General features: G+C 43.7%; 1 protein-coding gene across 1 annotated transcript in view; it reads left to right on the plus strand.

Annotated features, from left to right (window-relative positions):
- IGFBP7 (insulin like growth factor binding protein 7) overlaps positions 1-20,272 on the plus strand; it is a 73,874-nt gene that overhangs the window by 49,029 nt on the left and 4,573 nt on the right. Inside the window, exon 2 of the mRNA XM_007165296.2 lies at positions 13,948-14,057. Within this exon, the coding sequence (XP_007165358.2) occupies positions 13,948-14,057 (110 nt within the window). The remainder of the gene's footprint in view (positions 1-13,947; positions 14,058-20,272) is intronic.

Here is a 20,272-nt window from a genome sequence, read left to right on the forward strand (position 1 = left end):
AACTTTGTAGACATACCTAATCTCCTTGCCTTGACACTGAAAACCGCTGCAATCTAGTCTGCCCTCCAGTTCTCAAGATTTCTTTTCCTTCTCTCCAAACCCCTCACCCTCCAACAAAACAAAGCAAGAAGGGACACTTCAGCAATACTGGGTTGTGTAGAGAGGCACCACAGGGGCCTAGGGAAAGCTCTGGGTTTGGACTCAGAAAACATAGATTCATGTCCTGGACACACCACTCCCAGGCTTGGGGACTTTGCACAAGACACTCAACATTAGTGAACCTCAATATCTTTATCTGTAAAATGACTTGCTTAGCTGATTGTTGGGAAAGTCAAAATGAAGTAATATAAAAACTCTCTGTGGGCTGTAAACCCTAACGCCAGTATACAGCGACATCTCACCTCTTCGAGTGGGCTGACCCCCTCGCTTGGAATTTCCTTACCAACCCCACCCACTGCCTTTAACTTTGAAAGCCCTTTTCCTCTTCCATGAATTCAGTTCTGACCTACTCAGTCAGAATGCTTTTTATATTTATATCATAGGACCAGTCATACTCCTTCCATATTATAATTGATTCTGCACTTGTATTCTAGTCTACACTTTGTGGATTCTAAATCCATATCAGATAGGAGTCCAACCTCGTCATCTTCCCATTCCTCCTGTCGCCCAGCACAGCACTTAGTTTGTGGAGGACCTGAATGAATTAATCTACTCCTTGTTTTTACCTGCTTAGTGCCATACAATGCTGAAATTCGATTTAGTTAGTTTCATTGTGAGTCTTTCTGAACTTTTATACCTTTTTCCATAGGGATTTTCCCTTAAGGAGTAACTTCATCTAGGCAACAGTAGAAGTTAGTGCTCTCATTACAGGAAATGAATATTAATGATGAATGGATGACATTTTTCTTTTGATAACCCCTAACTAATAGGAATTAAACCACTGGCCAGTCCAGTTTTTGTTTTTTTTTTTTTAATTTATTTATTTATTCGTTTGTTTGGCTGTGCTGGGTCTTAGTTGCGGCACGTGGGATCTTTAGTTGCGGCATGTGGGCTCTTAGTTGCGGCGTGCGGGATCTAGTTCCCTGACCAGGGATGGAACCCGGGGCCCCCGCATTGGGAGCGAGCGCAGAGTCTTAACCACTGGACCACCAGGGAAGTCCCTGGCCAACCCAGTTTTACATCTGTTGATCAGTATGTTCCAAAAATATCTGTTCTTTAATTGTCTGAGCATGTTATGACATTGGGAAAGCTATCTAGTGCTGACACTGGAGTATTTGTGGATCTGTTATTCCTCATTATTGCTGTGTAGGTTAAAATGCCGCTTGCTTATTTTCCAAAGCATTATTCAGAACTGTCTGTGAGTGAGGTTAAGCTCTCTCAGCTGCAGAGATCATGACTGTTTTTACAGAGGCCAAGCTCCCGTGGATATGTGGGCGGAAGCAGGTTTCGTGATTACCAGCGTCATGCTTGTCCCAGGGGTCTTGTCTCAGTTTATCTATTTGAGTCTACTTTCTTCTCTTCAAGTGTCAGTTTAACTGATTTACAGGCTCAGAGACCATAATCCTTTCCCATGGACTAGATAAGTCTGGGCTGCCTTCCACCCCTTGTTCACAGGCAGAGCAGGCATCATCCCCTTGTGAACCAGCCTCATCTTTGAAGCACCCAGCTTGCTAAAGGGGTCACACGTTTGCTAGAGAGATCCCCTGAGAATGTACCCAAAAGGCAAGGACTAAGGAGGCATAAAGCGCAGCTTCTATGTCAATTTTGGGAAAATCGTGGACATTTTCTTCCCCAAGTTTGTAAAGAACGAGTTTCCTGCTTTTATGCATATGGCTGCTCTAAAGAGGTGCCCAGTCTGAAATCCCAGCTACTGCTCTGGAAGGAAATTACGTTCCTTTACTTCAACAGAAGAATAGAATCTCCAAGGCTGGAGCTGGCGGCTGCCCTAGAAGAAACACCTGCAGAGGGAAAGGACGTTTCTGTGACAGGCCGCATAGCACGCTTCACGTGCAGTTGCTCCCAGTCCTTGTAAAGCTGCGGTATCTTAACCTTTAAAACCCAGTTTACTATTGAAACCATGAGAGCCCCTTTTCTTCCTGCGTTGTGAAAGGAATTAACAACTCAAGGAAAACAAATCTCAAAAAAAAGAAAAAAGAAGAAAAGAAAAAGAACCACTAATTATAGAAAAATAATCACTGTCTGAAAATAATCAAGATGCCAAAGTAAAGCTGTCTGGTCCTATAAATACCAGTAAGAGCAGCAAAGAGCATTTTTATGCCCCCAGAGACCCTCCTTCTGGGGTAACTACTCACCCATGAGGGAGCATAGCTTTCCTTTACCTGGTTCCCACTTCTCTTTTTTGTGTGTTTTTAATTGATTTATTTTTTATTTATTTATTTTTGGCTGCATTGGGTCTTCGTTGCTGCGCGCAGGCTTTCTCTGGTTGCTGTGAGCGGGGGCTACTCTTCGTTGCAGTGCGAGGGCTTCTCATTGCGTGGCTTCTCTTGTTGCGGAGCTCGGGCTCTAGGCGCACAGGCTTCAGTAGTTGTGGCTTGCCGGCTCTAGAGCGCAGGCTCAGTAGTTGTGACACATGGGCTTAGCTGCTCCGTGGCATGTGGGATTTTCCAGGACCAGGACTCGAACCTGTGTCCCCTGTATTGGCAAGCGGATTCTTAACCACTGCGCCACCAGGGAAGTCTGGTTCCCACTTTTCACAGCTCACACCCAGCAGGGTGGGCTCCAGGTCAACCTCCACCCAACAAGAGCAAGCAAGACTTGCCTCATTAATGAAAAATACAAAACCCTTATTCAAAGTCCCCCAGTTCCTCTTTGAGAGGTCTTCCTCCCCCGTGATCAGAGACCTGCCCATTTCCCTGATTTTCAGAGCAGTGTTACTTGGCACTTCTGAGCCTCTTTGAACAATGCAGCTCTTCCAAGCTCAGATGGTCCACTGCACCCACATCTAGCAGCTTCTGTAATGTGAACTTCCTCTCAGCACTCAGAAAGAATGTCTTGTTATACTGGGAACACACAGTATGTCCACAAAGCAAGTACACAGTAGCAAATGTAGTAAGTACTCAGGACGCACGCAAGAAGAATTAGCCCACGGGTAAGAGGAACGTTCTGTTCCAGTTTGAGGCTGGAGGGCAGTGCTAGAAAAGTGCAGAACATGGGAGAAGGAACCTAAATCCTACTAGGAAGTGGGGAGGAAATCTGAGAACACTCAGCAAAGCAGAGATAAACAAAGGATGAGACTGGGGGTAAGTAGCTGAGAGCTTTCAAGTCTGTGGAGATCACAGAGGAGTACAGAAAATAACCAGAGGGCACAAGTGAAGGAGGGGAAAACACTGAGAAAGAACAGGGGGAGCCGTTATGCGCGGCTGATTAATGTCTGGGGTTTTGGGCCAAGGAGGCAACTGTAACCATGAGAGCTCTAGAGACTGGGGCCTGACGGGCGAAGACATCACCGGGTAAAAATGCCAGCCAGGCACAGGCACGGCATGCCCCGCACTGTGTTCATGGTTGGGGGGGACGGAGGGGGCCGTGCCTCACACAGATCTCTTGTGTTTAATGCGGCTCCAGGCCCTCGCAAAGCCGAGCTGAACGCGTCTTAGCAGAGAGGCGATCTGACTCTGAATGAGCAAAGGCAAAGGGTCCGGATTTAGTGGGCTCTTAAATGAGACCCACAGACTCCAGACGGATGCAGAGCCCCATCTCTGGCACTGCCATCAAGGGTAGGAATTCTGAGGGCAGGAGAGGGGCAGGGGTGGGGCCGGGGATGTGAACTAAAAGCTTTATTTTAGGAAAATGGAAAACGGCACAGAAGGAGAACTACTGAGACTCTGAGAGCAGGCACCTCAAAGCTTGTGACAAAGGGGGGGAGGTCAGACATGGCCCACCGTCCCCCCCATGGAGCTAGAGCGATAATAGTAACAGTAAGAAGGTTATCGGGTATCTATACCCTTCACTCCAGCTCCTGGAACTTTCCTCTCTTCTCTTAAATGCTTGCACCTCCCAGTGTCCTTGGCCTCTCCCTGAAAAGCCTTGGGAGCAATGTTTCTCCAAATCTGTCCTCTTCTCCTCTCTTACTTTCCACCGTTGTGTTGTCTTTGTCATCTGAGCATCTCCTGCTCTGAAGCCGTGTTTTAATTGAGTGGTTCTACCTGGGGAGTTGAAAAAAAATAATTCCAGTGCCAGACCCCACACCCAGACCAACGCCCAGACCAACGCGAAGCTCTGGGAATGCAGCCCAGGCCCGCGTACTAGTTAACCGCTCCCAGAGGAGCTCAGCGTGCAGCCAGGATTGGCAGCCTCTGTAAGACAGCATCCTTCTTAGAGGCCGGGTCCCAGGTGGCTGGAGCTTGCCCTTTTGGCTGTGTGTCTGGTGCCTGGTATTCCTGCAGATGCCCCTCTGCGAGATCTCTTCCAACCTGCATAACCTTCCAGAGACTGAACAAATCTCCTCTTTTTGATAATTCCTAATCTAAAAGGGTGACCCGGTACTGCACTGCCAATCCCCACCGTCTGCTTCCAGGGTGGTCAGCCTGGCCTGAGGGATTTACTGGGCCTCCTACAATGTAAATCTCTTCCTTGGACGAAGTGGAGTTGAGGGCTTATCTAGTTCTCAGGGAGCTGAAGAACTTTAGTCTTCTACTGAAGACCCCGGGTGGGAAGGCTCCCTGGAGCCCGGGCTGTCTAGTAGACAGGGAACAGCAGAAGTGGCCCCATGGTAGCATCTTCCCAGGGCCTCCTGGGAGCTCAGGCCTCAGCCCTCTTCAGCTTTCCAAAATGTTCCAGGCACCAGGCTTAGCAAGTCCAACCCGCCTGAAGTTGAAGGCCACTTGGTGGTCCCTCATATTCTTCCCCCTAGGGGCAGGGTTCAGGAGCATCTCTTTCTTTGGACCACATCCCTTGTTAGTCAGCTCGGGGCCTATGGACAGAGACTAAGCTTTGAGGGTGGGTGAGCCTCCAGGTTCTGGACGACTTCCCCTTACAGCTCACAGCTCGGTTCAGGAAACACTTCTGGTGCCTGACGATGCCAGGCACTGGGGGTGTGTAGGGAAGGCAAGGACTCAAAGATGAAGTGTCCTGGGGGAACTTGCTCTCTGGGTTTCTAGGAAGCTCAGAATCAGGTGGCAATAAGTGCCCTCCTGTGGAAACTTCCCCAGCCAGTTCTGTGCTTGCAGAATAGGAAAAAGTGACCCCAAATTTTAACGTGTTGGATTTAAGGTGAGTCATAGCCCAGATAGGACAGGCCCATGAAATGTGGGGAAAAAAAGTATTTCCAAGGCTCCATTAGCATGATACACCCACATAACTAGGGAGTTTCCCTTCATAAAGGTACTCTGTAGGAAGTCAGTTCTTCCATATGCTCAAACCACATAAAAATGTAGCCCGCTAATGTAACCTGTGTGGACGTCAGTCATGCCGGTGTTGTGATGGCAGTTTAGCTATTCCAGCTCCGTGGGAGCTTTGCCGGATCGGTGAGCTCCTCCCTTGGCGATGTTGCTGACACAGCCCCTGGTTAGCTCAGCCACCACAGGGCCACCAGAGTGATCTCTCCACCTTACACATCTGAACTTGGCTTTAAATCCTTCATGGATTTATTTTACCTAGTGCAGCGTTGCTCCAAGGATGACCCCAGACCACACGTACCAGAGTCACCTGTGGGTGGGAACCTCAGCCTGGAGTCAGACCCTTGGTTATTATTCTATCATTTTGTGCTGGGTCCATACTTGTTAGAGGAAAAGAATAAGAAGACATCATCAAATAAGAGATTGGGTTTGCAAGCAACAAATTATAAGAAACAGCAACTTTCTTTTTATGTTCCATGGTCAGTTCAAACTTATGATAATTCTGAGACATTGCCAAGAGTCACAATCATAGAAAAACATCTGAATACTATGATATCTACTACAGAAAGAAAAAAAGAGATTAATACACTCTAGGAAGATTTTCAGTATCAAAGATTGGAGCCAAAATGAGGTGTCTCATTAACCCAGAGATAACTAGCTGTCAGCCAGGAAATGTAATTCACAGGATCTGTATATGCCGTTACCAGGGTTGCATCATACTGGACAGTCTGCTTTCAGATGAACTGCCCCTGCAGATAAGTGGCTGGTTGCTAAGCAGTGTCTTAGCTGTCTACTCCCCCGCTTTACCTGGGATGGGGTGGGGTGAGAATGGGCTGGGTGTCAGCAGCGAGCTGATGGAATTCCCTCCAGAGAAGCTGTCCATGGGAGAGCGAGCCAAAGCTGTCTTCCTTCCATATGCAGGAACCCACCCAGCCTGCCAGGGCTAAAGTGTAAACTTGACAGTGTTTACCTTGGTACCACTGGTCCCCCAGTCTGTTTCCTTTCTCTCTGTGGGGTTCAGCACCTCCTCATTGCCCAAATCCGCAAATCTAAGCCCAAACTCATCCTTTCCCCCTTCTCCAATCCAAGGCCTTCCTCAGACAGACACCCTGGCTTCTGTCCGTGGTGTTGCCGCCTCCTCTTACCCAGCCCACAGCTTTTGACTCATTCCCTCTTCCCCATATCCAGTCAGTTCCTGGGTAGTGTTGGTTCTTCCTGAATAATCTCTCGATTCTGCCTCTTTCCTTTCTGTTCCCATTGCTACCACCTTGATTTAGGCTTCTAATCCCCACCCTGTCCCAGTCCTGCTGCAAAGTCCTCCAAAGTCATCTCCTGAAATGCCACTTGAATCACATCTCTCCAACATTTAGAGACGCAATGGACCACAAAGTGTCCCCCCCGCCTCCTTCCAGTGTGCGCCACACCCGAATCTCAGCTACGCTCTCCCCGAGCGGACTGGGGTGCTTGCTGTTCCACCAGCCAGCTGGTGTTTTCCTGCCTCCACACCTCTGCTCAGGCAGGTCTCTGAAGTTGAAAACCTTCCTTGAGAGAAAGTTTCACTTCAGAACTTCAGGGCCTGCTCAGATACCAGCTCCTTTTGCCAGCCACCCCAGCTCCAAACGATGTGTCATCTCCATTCTCTGAAGAAGCAATTTCTATTAGCTCCAGTCATAAGGATTTACTTTGAAATAAAAGCAGTAACTAATACTTACTGAGTGTTTACCCCATGCCAGGTACTGTGCTAATTGCTGTATCTTGTTTGATCTTTCCAAAAAATCTAATGACTTAGGTATTATCCCATTTCACAGATGAATAAACTGAGAAAAGTTAAATAACTTGTTCAGTGTCACATAACTCAGAAGTGGTAGAGCAGTCTATTACCTTCCTAGCATTTTAATCTCAGTCTATATGTGTTAAGCCTCCCCATCCCACCTCAATATATTGTATCCGAAAAAGAGGAAGCATTTCTTACATACTTTTACCCCCAGCAGTGTTTGGGAGAACCCCATCATTATAAACTTTTGGGTCTTCACTCACACTAAAATGTAAATGACCAACAGTAGCAACCATAACGAGATGACTTTGCCTTAAACAAAAACCCTGAAGTTAAATCTGGCCTATGGTGCTTAAGATTTAGTACTTGTTTCTCCTGCCCTTACTGTCCTCAGCTGATACCCATGAGACCGTGTGCCAGATTCTCATACCTAGGGTCAGCTGCTGTATCACCGCACCTCTAGAAGTTCCCGAAATGACTTGCCTTGGCAGATGGCTCTGCCCTTTAATTAGCCATACAGCTTCTGCTTCCCCTTAGTTAATATCAGGAAGTTTCCACATATTTCATCCCCTTCCCCCTCTTGGCCATAGTGCCTTCCTACTATTCTTTTCCCATTTTGTACTTTTGTTTGGTGCTTTTCCCTTCAATGTGTTATCGGAATCCAATCTGGGGATTTTTGCCAAGTTGTCTGAACTCTATCTCCATATGTGGTGTCTCACTTCGTTCTTAAACCCTCCTTTTTTGGTATGAATGCACATACTCTCTGTGAGCTATTTTAGGACCCAGCATCATTAAGAGACAAGATGAGTGTGGTTTGCAAATCTACCATAACTTGGAGAAGTCTTTATACTCGACTCTCTTAGCCATGTTAATAAGTACTCAGTGAGAGCTATAATGTGAATAATATAACCCAGCATATTGCAGAAACCCTGTTTTTGATGTGAGGTTGATTGATGATCGTTTCCCCACAGCAGATCTACCCTTCTCATTGGAACTTTCTTGGCTAATATATATTTAAATTATTTTACACCCGTGATTGTATACAAATTGGTTGTTGAGTGGGCAGTAGCCAAGAAACCTTGTTTATGGCAAGAGGAAGTCAAGTGGAAGATTAAAGAAAGTCACAGTGAATAATCTTCCAGTTGATAAATAAGAAGTGACTATAGCACCACTTTGGTTAGGTACCTTGGCAAATGTGTACACTGGTATATTTTCAAGATAGTGGCTATCTTCTTAGTTCCGTATGACTAGTCATGTTATGTTCTGAATTGACTGCTGCCCTTTTTCCACTACATACAATCTGGTCTGTCCCTCCTCCCAATGAACACGAAGCACATCTGATTCCAGAGTTTCTAGCTCAGTTATGACTCTATCAGGACACTGGCATCTTCAATTAGCCCTGCTAAGGAAAGCACTAGAGAATAATGATGCACTGAGCTGTGTGGCACTAACTCTGAACTCAACAAGATTTCAGAGAAGAAATAAGTGCAAACTGGAGCTGTAAAAAAAAAAAAAAAAAGTCAAAAAGGAGATGAAACTTCAGCCTTAGAGCTCCAAATAAAGGGTAGGGCATAGACAATAGATGAGAGAAAGGAGGACATCCCAAGTAGGCAAGTGCATCAGCATAAGCAAAGGTTCTAGAAGTGGTAATAAGCATGTAATGAGAGAGTGAGCGTGAATGCTAGGAGCAGAGAATGAGTTTTGGTAGAAATAAGAAAGAAGAATGAATTTGTAGGGTAAACATGGGAGAGATCATGGGAAAGCAACAATGAAAACAAATGTGGTTGAATAGGATATCAACAAAATTGAACAAAAATTGACTGTTAAGGAGAATTTGACTTTTGACTGTTTCCCAGGTTCAATGGAGTATGTATATTTAGCTCCAAAACGTGACCTCTCCTAACATCTTCTGTGCAGCTTTTCCAGATTAAAAAATTGGCTAACTAGGTAGCCACTAATACCTTTATAATCAAGCTCTGTTTTTTTCATCACTGGGAGAATGAACTTTGTTATGAGTCATGTACAGTGCATTTAGGTAGATGAGGTGGTGCATTGGACTGACTTGTAGGGAATGAGAGCTCCCAGAACCAGGCAGTGGAGCCTCAAAACTTCATGGATGTCAAAGATGCCATATGACTGTGCTCTAGGACACATTCATGATGGGTACATTCACTTCCAACCCAAAAAGAACATTCTTAGACCTGCCCTGGTTTCTTCTGTATAAATGGGTAAGTGACTTGTCCAAGGTCTCTTGGCTATAAGCAGTAGACAAGGATCCAGAGCCAAGTGTTCTCTTCCCAAAAGTGCTTTGGGTATTTTTGTTTGTTTGTTTTAATGGTAACATGGTGAGGGCATCTCAGGTTATGTCTGGGGAGTGTTTTGTGCTCTGTAAGAGACTAGGAAATTGTTCACATGTTTCTTTTATATTATTCCCATGCTTTTTATAGGATAACAAATTTTAACTCTGTCCTCTCCTACAATTTTATGTAAGATCAGTTTGAATCAATTTCTCATCAAGTTCAAAATTAATTCTATTTCAGGGTCTTTTTCTCATGACATTTGAGTGTTTTGTGAGAACTGCCCTTCTTTACCTCTTCAGAATCAAATTGAAATATTCCAAATTTAAATCCATCGACAATTCTTCCTTTTCTATATCTTTAGTGATTTTTCAGACCATAGCTAATTTTAGGTTATAATTGAATAAGCAATCTGTGGTCTGTGGGTCATTTGTCTAGAATTTAATTAAGAGTGTCTGAGGGGGAGGATGTAGACTTAGGTGGGCATTCCATAGCAGAACCTGACTCCTTCCAGGTAGTTTTAAGGTGACACTGGTTCCTTAAATTGAATTCTAGTTTTCTTCCAAACTTAAAACTTTCTTCTTCCTTACACAGTTTCATTCAGGACCTGGCTCTCTTTATTTCACTTTCTCTTTCTTCTCCTTCTCCTTTACCTCCTCCCTCCCTCCCTTCTTTTTCCTCCTCTTTCTCTTCAAGGATTGATTAAAAGGAAGAGACCACCTAAGTTTACCAGGCAAGACTTATAAAAAAATAAGGGAGCAAGAAAACAAACTTAGAGAGCTGAGAAAGATCGAATGAAATTGAATGAGAACTGAGTTGAGAAAGGTAAGAATGGAACATGGAGTAGCCTGGTTTGGGGACATTCATCTGAGACAGAAAGATAGGGTGAGTTGGAGGTGGGGAAAGTCTTGGGATGGACTCTCCCCACCTCAGCCACCAGGCATCACTGTGACAGCTTGGTTGCTGCCTGGGGTTGTCCACCGTGGGGAAGGGGAGGAGAGAGGCAGTGGGCAGTTAATCTGTACAGGATGTCTGCTAGACACATGTTTGTGCAGCCTGAAGTCCTTACTGGAACAAAGGCAAGGATAAATAAATAATTGAACCTATTCTGGTGTTTGTCCCTATACATTTAAATATTCGGTGACTTGTTTTAAGTGGAATCCAAACACTGTGTATGATTTAGATGGCAACGTTGTTACCCTTGGCTTGGCCTCAAGGGCTGATTTTGAGCTTTCTGCCCAAAAATGAGCTCAGAATGAACTAAAAAGTTATTTTATCCTTAAAAACAGAAATAATTCTGGATCTGCTTTGGCCTTCTTGGAAAAAAGGCACCGTGGAAATATTTAGAAATTATTTTGGTAAAGAGTCATTTTGTCAGCTGCTCTCCTGAGATAGAACAGAACCTTCAGGAATTGAATTGCATGGTACACATGCAATTTGAGGTGATGTTGGCAGTGAAATTGCTTGTCAATGGAGTATGCGGGATGGTGGTTCTTTAGGGTGGGGACGGGGTGCAGTGCTGTTGGATCTGCCATCGTATCAGCCCCACATATTTTCACCATCCTTCACTTCCATACAGAACGTGTCCACTTGGTGTCTCTGTGGGTCAACATTTGTTCAAGGACATCTGAAGTAGCAAGGGTTTTTGTAAATGTGCAGCAAACTGGTCCTGATGGCCCTTCCTTTGCCTCTCCACCCCTTCAACTCAACAGGGGTCAGTGAGTAATACAGATTTTTGTGGTATGCAAATCTTGTTGAATTCTAGGCATTGCCTGGTAGCAGAATTGACAAAATTATTTATGTTCTCGGGATGGTCCAAATATTGACTCAGCCCATCCACCCAAGGTGTTATATGTATTTCAAGAGTTGGGAGAGAGAAAGAGGAACTCACAGCGTGATTCATCCCAATCTTGAACGCCCTGGTGATGGCTCTCATCCAGAGTAGTCCTGGGTAGGTTCAGATGTTTTTAAAGAATTTTTGCTCCTTCTGAAATGTTCTGCTTCATGGAATAAGGAGAGGATTGCAGGGAGATAAAAAACAGATCCGTTCTCCATTCAGTGCTTCAGTTTTATTACATTTAATTCTAAATCATACCATGTTTGTTGGTACAAGGATAGACACATAGACCAATGGAACAGAATAGAGAATCCAGAAAAAGACTCACACATATATGATCAATGGATTTACCACAGAGGCACCACTTTCAGTAGGAAGAGGATGGGCTTTTCAACAAATGATGCCAAAACAATTGGTTGTCCTTTGGGGAGAGAGTGATGAACTTTGACCTCTACTTCATAGCATACACAAAAATTAATTCAAGATGGACCACAAACCTAAATGTGAAAGGTAAAACCATAAAGCTTGTAGAAGAAAACAGGAGATCTTTAGGGCCATGGGCTACGCTAAAAAAATTTAACAGGACACAAAAAGCACTAATCATAAAAGAAAATTTTGATAAATCAGACTATATTAAAACTATGAATATCTTAGTTTTGGACTTCCCTGGTGGCCTAGTGGTTAGGATTCCAGCCTTTCACTGTGGTGGCCCAGGTTCAATCCCTGGTCAGGGAAGATCCTGCAAGCCACGCAGTGTGGCCAAAAATAAATAAATAAGTAAAATAAAGAATATCTTAGTTTGGGATTTCCTTGGTGGTCCAGGGGTTAAGAATCCATCTTCCAGCGCAGGGGACGCCAGTTCGATCCCTGGTCGGGGAACTAAGATCCCACATGCCGTGGGGCAACTAAGCCCGCATGCTCTGGAGCCCATGCACCACATCTAGAGAGAAGCCTGTATGCCGCAACAAAAGATCCCGTGTGCCGCAACTAAGACCCGTCGCAGCTAAATAAATAAATAAATAAAATTTTTTTTAAAAAAGAATATCTTAGTTTTAAAATTAGGCTGTCAGAGGAATCCATAGCATGTCTTCAAGATGTGTGACAGAAAATTAGGCTGGAGTTCTTCCGTGTGCTCTCCAGAATCTGCCCCTGGCAAAGACGGATAACTCTGCTCCCTGCTCTGCCTGTAGAGAGATGGCTGCGAGTTGAAATAAGTGGTTTGTCACAAGGCTGAGGCACAGATCTCACAGGAATCTTGCATTCCTCATGTGGTTTTGCTACGTGAGAGGCAGCTTTGTTCCCGAGCCCCTCCAATCTCTGAACACTGGTGTATTTTTCTCAGAACACTCCCTTGAGACCCCCCGAGCTTTGAGGTCATCCCACCAAGTCCGTGTGTGGGAAGGAGGACAGTCTCTCGGGGCCCTCAGAGGTGAGCCAGATCCGGTTCTGTGGTGTCCAAGCTCTTGGGGTCCCAGGGCCCTGGAGGAAGCCCGGGATGCAGTGAGGCCCAGCCCTGCCCTGCCCTTTGTGGGGCCTTGTGTTGGTGAGGACAGACGAGGAAGCATTGGAGACAGAGCCAGCAACACACATAAACACAGCACCACTGTGCTTACCAGGTCCATGTTTGCCACAGAAAAGCCAAGACCCCTGGCCAAGATAGACGCTTCCTTTCAGACCTAGGGTTTAGAGGGAAGGAAACATGAAATATATTTACAGCTTTCAAAACTTTGTTTTGCACATTCTTACAAAGGGGAAAAATAAAACTACCCTGAGGGATTTTTAAAAAATCAGCTTCCAATACTTTAGATGAGTGGGAAAAATCTTACATGCTGTTATCATTTCCTTTCTGTTTCAAGAAGTTAATCGTGGGCTGGAAATAGCCTGTTGCAAAAGGGGAGACTTCATGCCCTTTGAATGCTGCTTATGCCAGAAAACGTTCCAGGCCCCAAGGGGAGGTTGTCCCTTTCCCAGGACTGTGATGCAAGATGACCCTAAAGTTAGATATTTTATTCAGCTGGAAGACCCAAGGCAGTGGAGAGCTGAAATTCACAGGGAATAATTAACTCATTCTTTGAGGAAATGGCGTCGAGCTTTGGGTTCAGGCCAGGTTCGGTTCTGGAAGTAGTGCGCTGTCACCCCGGGCTCCTGGCTCTCCTTCCCTCTAACGCGGACTCTCTGAAGGCCCCTGGCGCCTGAAACCAGGCACTGTGAGTTAGCAGTGGATGGGACGAGTGTCCAGCACGTTAACCACGGAGTGGTTGTTTGTTGCCCCTCCCCCCGAACAGAAATACTGGTATATAAAAAAGAAAAACATTAACTATTTTGGGAGTAAAATTTCACTATATTAATTGGAAAGTCACAGATAAGCAAAACAGCTGGTAAATTAAAACTCATTTAAGCATGATTCGTGGGAGAAGAAAATTTTGTAAGCAATATGCTTTTCTTCCTAATTGTTTTTTGACTGTCAAGATGTATGCATCACCAAAGAATAGCTTAAACTCCTGCTGGTGGCTGGGGTAAGCTAAGTCTGGTCTTTGCAATTGGTTTCAGGTCATCAACAGAGGGGATAGCCTCCTAAATATAATGAGGTATTTGCTTCCTAGTAATACTTACAGGTTACTAGCACGCTGACGGATGTTAAAGACTGCTTAAAAGGATGGTTTGACTTTGTGCCCTCTCTTATAGGTCCCTCCATCGTGACGCCCCCCAAGGATATCTGGAATGTCACTGGCGCCCAGGTGTACTTGAGCTGCGAGGTCATCGGAATCCCAACCCCTGTCCTCATCTGGAACAAGGTCAGTGGCCCAGATTTCAGAAGATACCCTCGATTGACCGGCTCCTCTTATGCTGCACAGGGTAGTAATAGCCTAAAGTCCTCGGCCAGTCCAGTGCCTGCTGTTCCTTAAACTCAGGGCCTTCCGACAGTCTTCCAGACACCTGTCCTGGATCTATCAAACAATTTTTACTGACCTCCAGAATAGTCCCTGCCCTGCTTTTGTTAGCAGTCCCTGAGCAGGAAGCCTTAGGAGCTGGAAGAACTATGATGCTAAACACCCATCCCACCCTCTGAGTGTGGGTGTGGGTGTGCATATGTGAGTGTGAGCGTGTGTGTGCATGTGTGTCGCAGTCTAACATTGTTACAAGTTAAGATTGTGAGTTCCTTGGGCGGGTTGGCTGGGTTGTCTCTAAGCCAGGATTTCTCAGTGTCAGCACTGTTGACATTTTGATCTAGATGGTTCTTTGTTGTGGCAGCTGCCCTGTGCACAGTGAGTAGTTTTGCAGCGTCCCTGGCTTCTACCCACCTGATGCCAGCAGCAGGTGCGCATGTGCACACACACACACACACACACGCACACACACACACACAAACTGTGACAGTTAAAAATGCCTGCAGACATTATCAGATGTTCCCTGGGGGAAAAGCCACCCTAGATTGAAAAACAATGCTCTAAGTGTCAGTTTTTCCTCCACATGATGAACATGGCATAGAATTCTTGTAAAGATTACAAGTAACGCAGCTAAATCACTTGGCCCGTTGTCAGGTACATAATTAGCACTCAGGAGATGTTAGCTATTGTTCCTGAACATGTTTCCCTTTGAGGAGCGGTTATCTTGTATAGCTATCTTCATATTTGAAAGACAACATATTCTTAGTGTGTCTGTAGAAGGGAAGAGAAAACACTCGTTTGCCAGATCAAGTAATACTTCACAGTCATACTGTACATTATTTTACATTATTGCCCTTATACCTTTTGACTTAAGTCTCACAACAGTCTGTGGGGTAAATATCATCAAACTCATGCTAACAAAAGGGAAATCTAGTTTCAGTTAAAAGGCATAACAAGAAGCCCCTTTTCAGCTGCTTTTCTTCTCCAGCAAGCTCTAAGGTGGATGATGGTCTCTCCTGATTATCTTGTGTGCTTGGTGTCTGACCAGAGGAGCAACTTCTAGAACTCCAGGAGGGATTTTGGCTCCCATTGTCAGAACTCTTTCTGTTGCAAGTTGTAGAAACTCACTTCACACTAGTTTAGGCAAAAGAGAAAAAAAAAAGGGAGGGGGGGAAGCTTCTAGCCTCAAGGGCAGCTGGATCCAGGTACACAGTGGGGTCAGAACTCTAACTCTTGGCTCTTTGATCTCAATGTAAGGGTATCATTTTTTCCTTCTACTTCAGAAAGATTCCTCCATGCTATAGGCCACAGTGTCACTGGCAGCTCCAAGGTCACATTATAATGTTTAAAGACCCCAGAGGAAGGAAAGTGCCTCCTCTCCCTGCTGCTTTGTAGAATTCCCACTGAAGGGCTCTGACCCAGGCTGGGTCACCTGCTAACTTCTGGGTCCCCCATGTGGCCGTCTGGCAGGAGCGGTGTCAGGGTGACTCTGAAACCTCCCTGGGGTGGGGTGGGGGGGTGAGATGGTGGGCAGAGATGACACCAGCTGTGCTATTACTGTCCTTTACAGCCAGAACGTCTGTTCAAGGAAGGGGTGAAATTTTACCTCAGTAAACTATTTTTTGTAAAGGGGAGGTAGGAGCAGTGAAAAGCAAAAATGCAGCCGGTGGGTATGTTCCTCCTGGCCTTCAGCAAAAGCTGCTTATGCTCCTCATTGCTTATTTGGAGGTTGCTGGTTTGATCCAGGGGGTGGAGAGGTGAGGAACAACTTTTCCAAAGGATATCCATAAAAAGCTCTGTGCAGTTCTCTAGGGATACACAATGAGAAGCCGGGGTGACCCAAGCGTCCCAGGGCATGTGACCTTCAGGACCGATCTTGACAGAGAGTAATTTCTTCAGTCCTTGCTCTGCCTATCCCTCCAGCTAACGTATGCACATACCAGGGAATAAATTAGCCTCAGGAATCTTTTCCTTTAAACTTGAGGATCCTATGGGGACAGATTCCATGGGCCTCCCTGAGGGCTTGTCAACTGGGGGAGTTCGGGGGGAAGGTGGGAATGGATGGAGTGGGAGTGAGGAGGAAGAAACAGAAAAAAAAAAATGTCTACAGACTTGCCAAAACAAACAAAAACCCAACTGCCAGGCTCTGCTGATTTTCTTCCACCTTCATAATGTACTTTGCCACATGCATGACCTAAAGCAGTGTTTTTCAAACTGCAGACCATGACCCGTCAGTGAGTCTTGAATTTAATGTAGGAATCACACGAGCATTTTCTTAAAAAATAAAAAATAGAACATAAAATGTCTTAGGTAAAGGTACATTTACTAAAGGTATTTCCTAAAACTTTTCCTTTGTATATTCCAGATCGCAATGCAAAATATATTTCTTACTATGGACCATGTCAAAGCACTTTGAGAGTCACTGACCTAAAGAATTAAAATAGGCCATTTGTTTTCTGCCCCACTCTCCTTGTAACCAAACTGTTAAGGATACAGATTTATATTTAAGATCACCTGTCAAAGCCAATTTAAGCACAGAACTGCTTTTTGGACATAAATGAATCTTAGAATCCTCACTTGTTAAACCAAGGTTCAAAGAAGGTAGCATGTCTTTCTTGCTCAAGGATTCTTAGCAACAGCAGAACTGACAGGATGAGCCTTCTCTCCGAGACACTTCAGGCTACAGCGACAGTTCTATGGCAGGCCCAGCCTGGTGAGTGGTCCGTGCTATCCTGACCAGGACTTACCATGTGACCTTAACAAGTTCCAAGGTTTTTTTCAGAAAATCCCTAGCCTATAAAGATTCCAAGGGAAATATTTTGAAATGGGGAAATGAACTGAAATAGCTGAATTTACCTTAACCCTGGTAAGTCAGAGGGATGCTTACAGGGAAGGTGAAACACCAGAATTCCTTCCAAACATTTAGATGTTCCTGAGATTGAGGCTTTCTATTCTTTTCCTACCTGAACATTTCTTCAGATTAGGGCTTTCATGCCCTCTAAGAATATTCTTTTTTTAGTAAAAAAAATATATGTGTGTGTGTGTGTGTGTGTGTGTGTGTGATTGTGGTAAAAAGGAGAAACTATCCAAAGATGTATAAAGAAAGAGTTCATAATAGCCTCCCACCTCCTTCCACTCCTTGAAATAACCAATGTGAACTTCCCAGGTTTTTATCTTTCTATACCCTTATTCATGCCCAAATGTATACAAACGCATATTCCCAGTGTGCAAGGTGAGGTGGGGATGTAGTGCGCAATTACTCTGAAATTGCTTTTCTCAAGAAATATTTCATGGGCATCCCTCCAGGTCTGCTTCTCAAGAACTACATAATATTCCAAGTGTGGATGTACCATAATAAACACAGCTTCTATGTTTCCAACTTTTCATCGCCTTAGATAATGCTGCCTTAAATATCTGAGTATACATATCCTACATGCAACCACCTTTTTTTCCCCTATAGGATAGATTCCCCCAAAAGATACATGACTAAGTCAAAAGATTTATTTAATTTGTCTTAATAGACATTGTCAGATTACTTTCTTTTTTAAAAAAATTCTTTACCACCTCATTTAATAATTATGAAAATGTTAAAAAATCTGACAAGTTGGAGGCAGTGTACCTCTTAGAGCACTCCTTAGTACCCTCAATACAGTAAACATCTATTTCTTAACTACAGTGTGTTATGCACTCTGCTAATCTCATTTGTTCCTGTTTTCAAGGAATTCTGTCTGGTTTCTTTTCTTTTTAAATTGAACTATAGTTGATTTATAATGTTGTATTAATTTCTGCTGTGGAGCAAAGTGATTCAGTTATATATCTGAGTATAGCCTACATCTGCTAATCCCAACCTCCCACTCCATCATCCCTCCACCAACCCCCTCCCCCTTGGCAACCACAAGTCTGTCCTCTGTGCCTGTGAGTCTGTTTCTGTTTTGTAGATAGGTTCATTTGTGTCATATTTTAGATTCCACATATAAGTGATATTATATGGTATTTGTCTTTATCTTTCTTACTTCACTTCACATAGTATGATAATCTCTAGATCCATCCGTGTTGCTGCAAATGGCATTGTTTTGTTCTTTTTATGGCTTGAGTAGTATTCCATTGTATATATGAACCAGATCTGCTTTATCCATTCATCTGTTGATGGACATTTAGGTTGTTTCCATGTCTTGGCTATTGTGAATAGTGCTGCTATGAACACAGGGGTGCATGTATCTTTTTGAATTACAGTCTTGTCTGGGTATATGCCCAGTAGTGGGATTGCTGGATCATATGGTAATTCTATTTTTAGTTTTTTAAGGGATCTCCATACTGTTTTCCATAGTGGCTGTATCAATTTACATTCCCACCAACAGTGTAGGAGTGTTCCCTTTTCTCCACACCCTCTCCAGCATGTTATTTGTAAACTTTTTAATGATGGCCATTCTGACTGGTGTGAGGTGGTACCTCATTGTAGTTTTGATTTGCATTTCTCTAATAATTAGCAGTGTTGAGCATCTTTTCATGTGCCTATTGGCCATTTGCATGTCTTCTTCGGAGAAATGTTTATTTAGGTCTTCTGACCATTTTTCGATTGAGTCGGGTTTTTTGTTGTTGGGCTGTATGAGCTGTTTGTATATTTTGGAAATTAAGCCCTTGTGGGTCACATTGTTTGCAAATATTTTCTCCCATTCTGTAGGGTGTCTTTTCAGGTTTTTTATAGTTTCTCTTGCTGTGCAAAGGCTTGTAAGTTTGATTAGGTCCCATTTGTTTATTTTTATTTCTATTGCCTTGGGAGACTGACCTAAGAAAACATTGGTATGATTTATGTCAGAGAATGTTTTGCCTATGATCTCTTCTAGGAGTTTTATGGTTTGTTTTATGCTTAAGTCTTTACGCCATTTTGAGTTTATTTTCGTGTATGGTGAGAGGGTGTGTTCTAACTTCATTGACTTACATGCGGCTGTCCAATTTTCCCAACACCACTTGCTGAAGAGACTGTCTTTTCCCCATTGTATATTCTTGCCTTTGTTGAAGATTAATTGACCGTAGGTGTTTGGGTCTATTTCTGGGCTCTCTATTCTGTTCCACTGATCCATATGTCTCTTTTCATGCCAGTACCATGCTGTTTTGATTACTATAGCTTTGCAGTATTGTCTGAAGTCTGGGAGGGTTATGCCTCCTGCTTTGTTCTTTTTCTTCAGGATTGCTTTGGCAATTCTGGGTCTTTTATGGTTCCATATAGACTTGAGGATTATTTTTTCTAGTTCTGTGAAAAATGTCATGGGTAATTTGATAGGGATCACATTAAATCTGTAGATTGCTTTGGGTCATATGGCCATTTTAACAATATTAATTCTTCCAATCCAAGAGCATGGGATATCTTTCCATTTCTTTGAATCATCTTCAGTTTCCTTTATTAATGGTTTATAGTTCTCAGCATATGTCTTCCACCTTCCTGGTCAGGTTTATGTCTAAATATTTTATTTTTGGGGGTACAATTTTGAAAGGTATTTTTTTTTACATTCGCTTTCTGATACTTCATTGTTAGTATAAAGAAATGCAACCGACTTCTGTATGGTATTCTTGTACCCTACTATCTTGCTGAATTCTTTTATCAGTTCTAGTAGTTTTTGTGTGGACAGTTAGGGCTTTCTATATACAGAATCATGTCATCTGAGTATAATGACAATTTTACCTCTTCCCTTTCAATTTGGATACCTTTTATTTCTTTTTCTTGTCTGATTGCTGTGGTGTCAGATCATTTTCTAAAGGGATTGTAGCAGTTCACACTCTCCCCAGCAATGTTTGGATGTCATTTCCCTGCATCCTCACCAGCACTGAATATTACCACTCTTTTTAGTTTTTGTTAATGATGGGTAGAAGTATCATCTCATTATTGCTTTGTTTCCTTGACTACATTGAGAATATTTTTATATTTGAATTTTCTTTTATATGAATTACCTGTTCGTAGCCTTAGTCATTTTTCTATTGGGTTGATTCTTATTATCAGTTTGTGGCTTTTTGTACATGAGAGATACTGACCCTTTATCATGTATTACAAATATTTTTTCCTAGCCAACCAATTCTTTTATTTGTTTACAGTGGCTGAGGAGCTTAAAATTTTAACAGTTGTGTAT

Source organism: Balaenoptera acutorostrata, chromosome 5 (assembly GCF_949987535.1).
Source record: "Balaenoptera acutorostrata chromosome 5, mBalAcu1.1, whole genome shotgun sequence".
NCBI lineage: Eukaryota > Metazoa > Chordata > Mammalia > Artiodactyla > Balaenopteridae > Balaenoptera > Balaenoptera acutorostrata.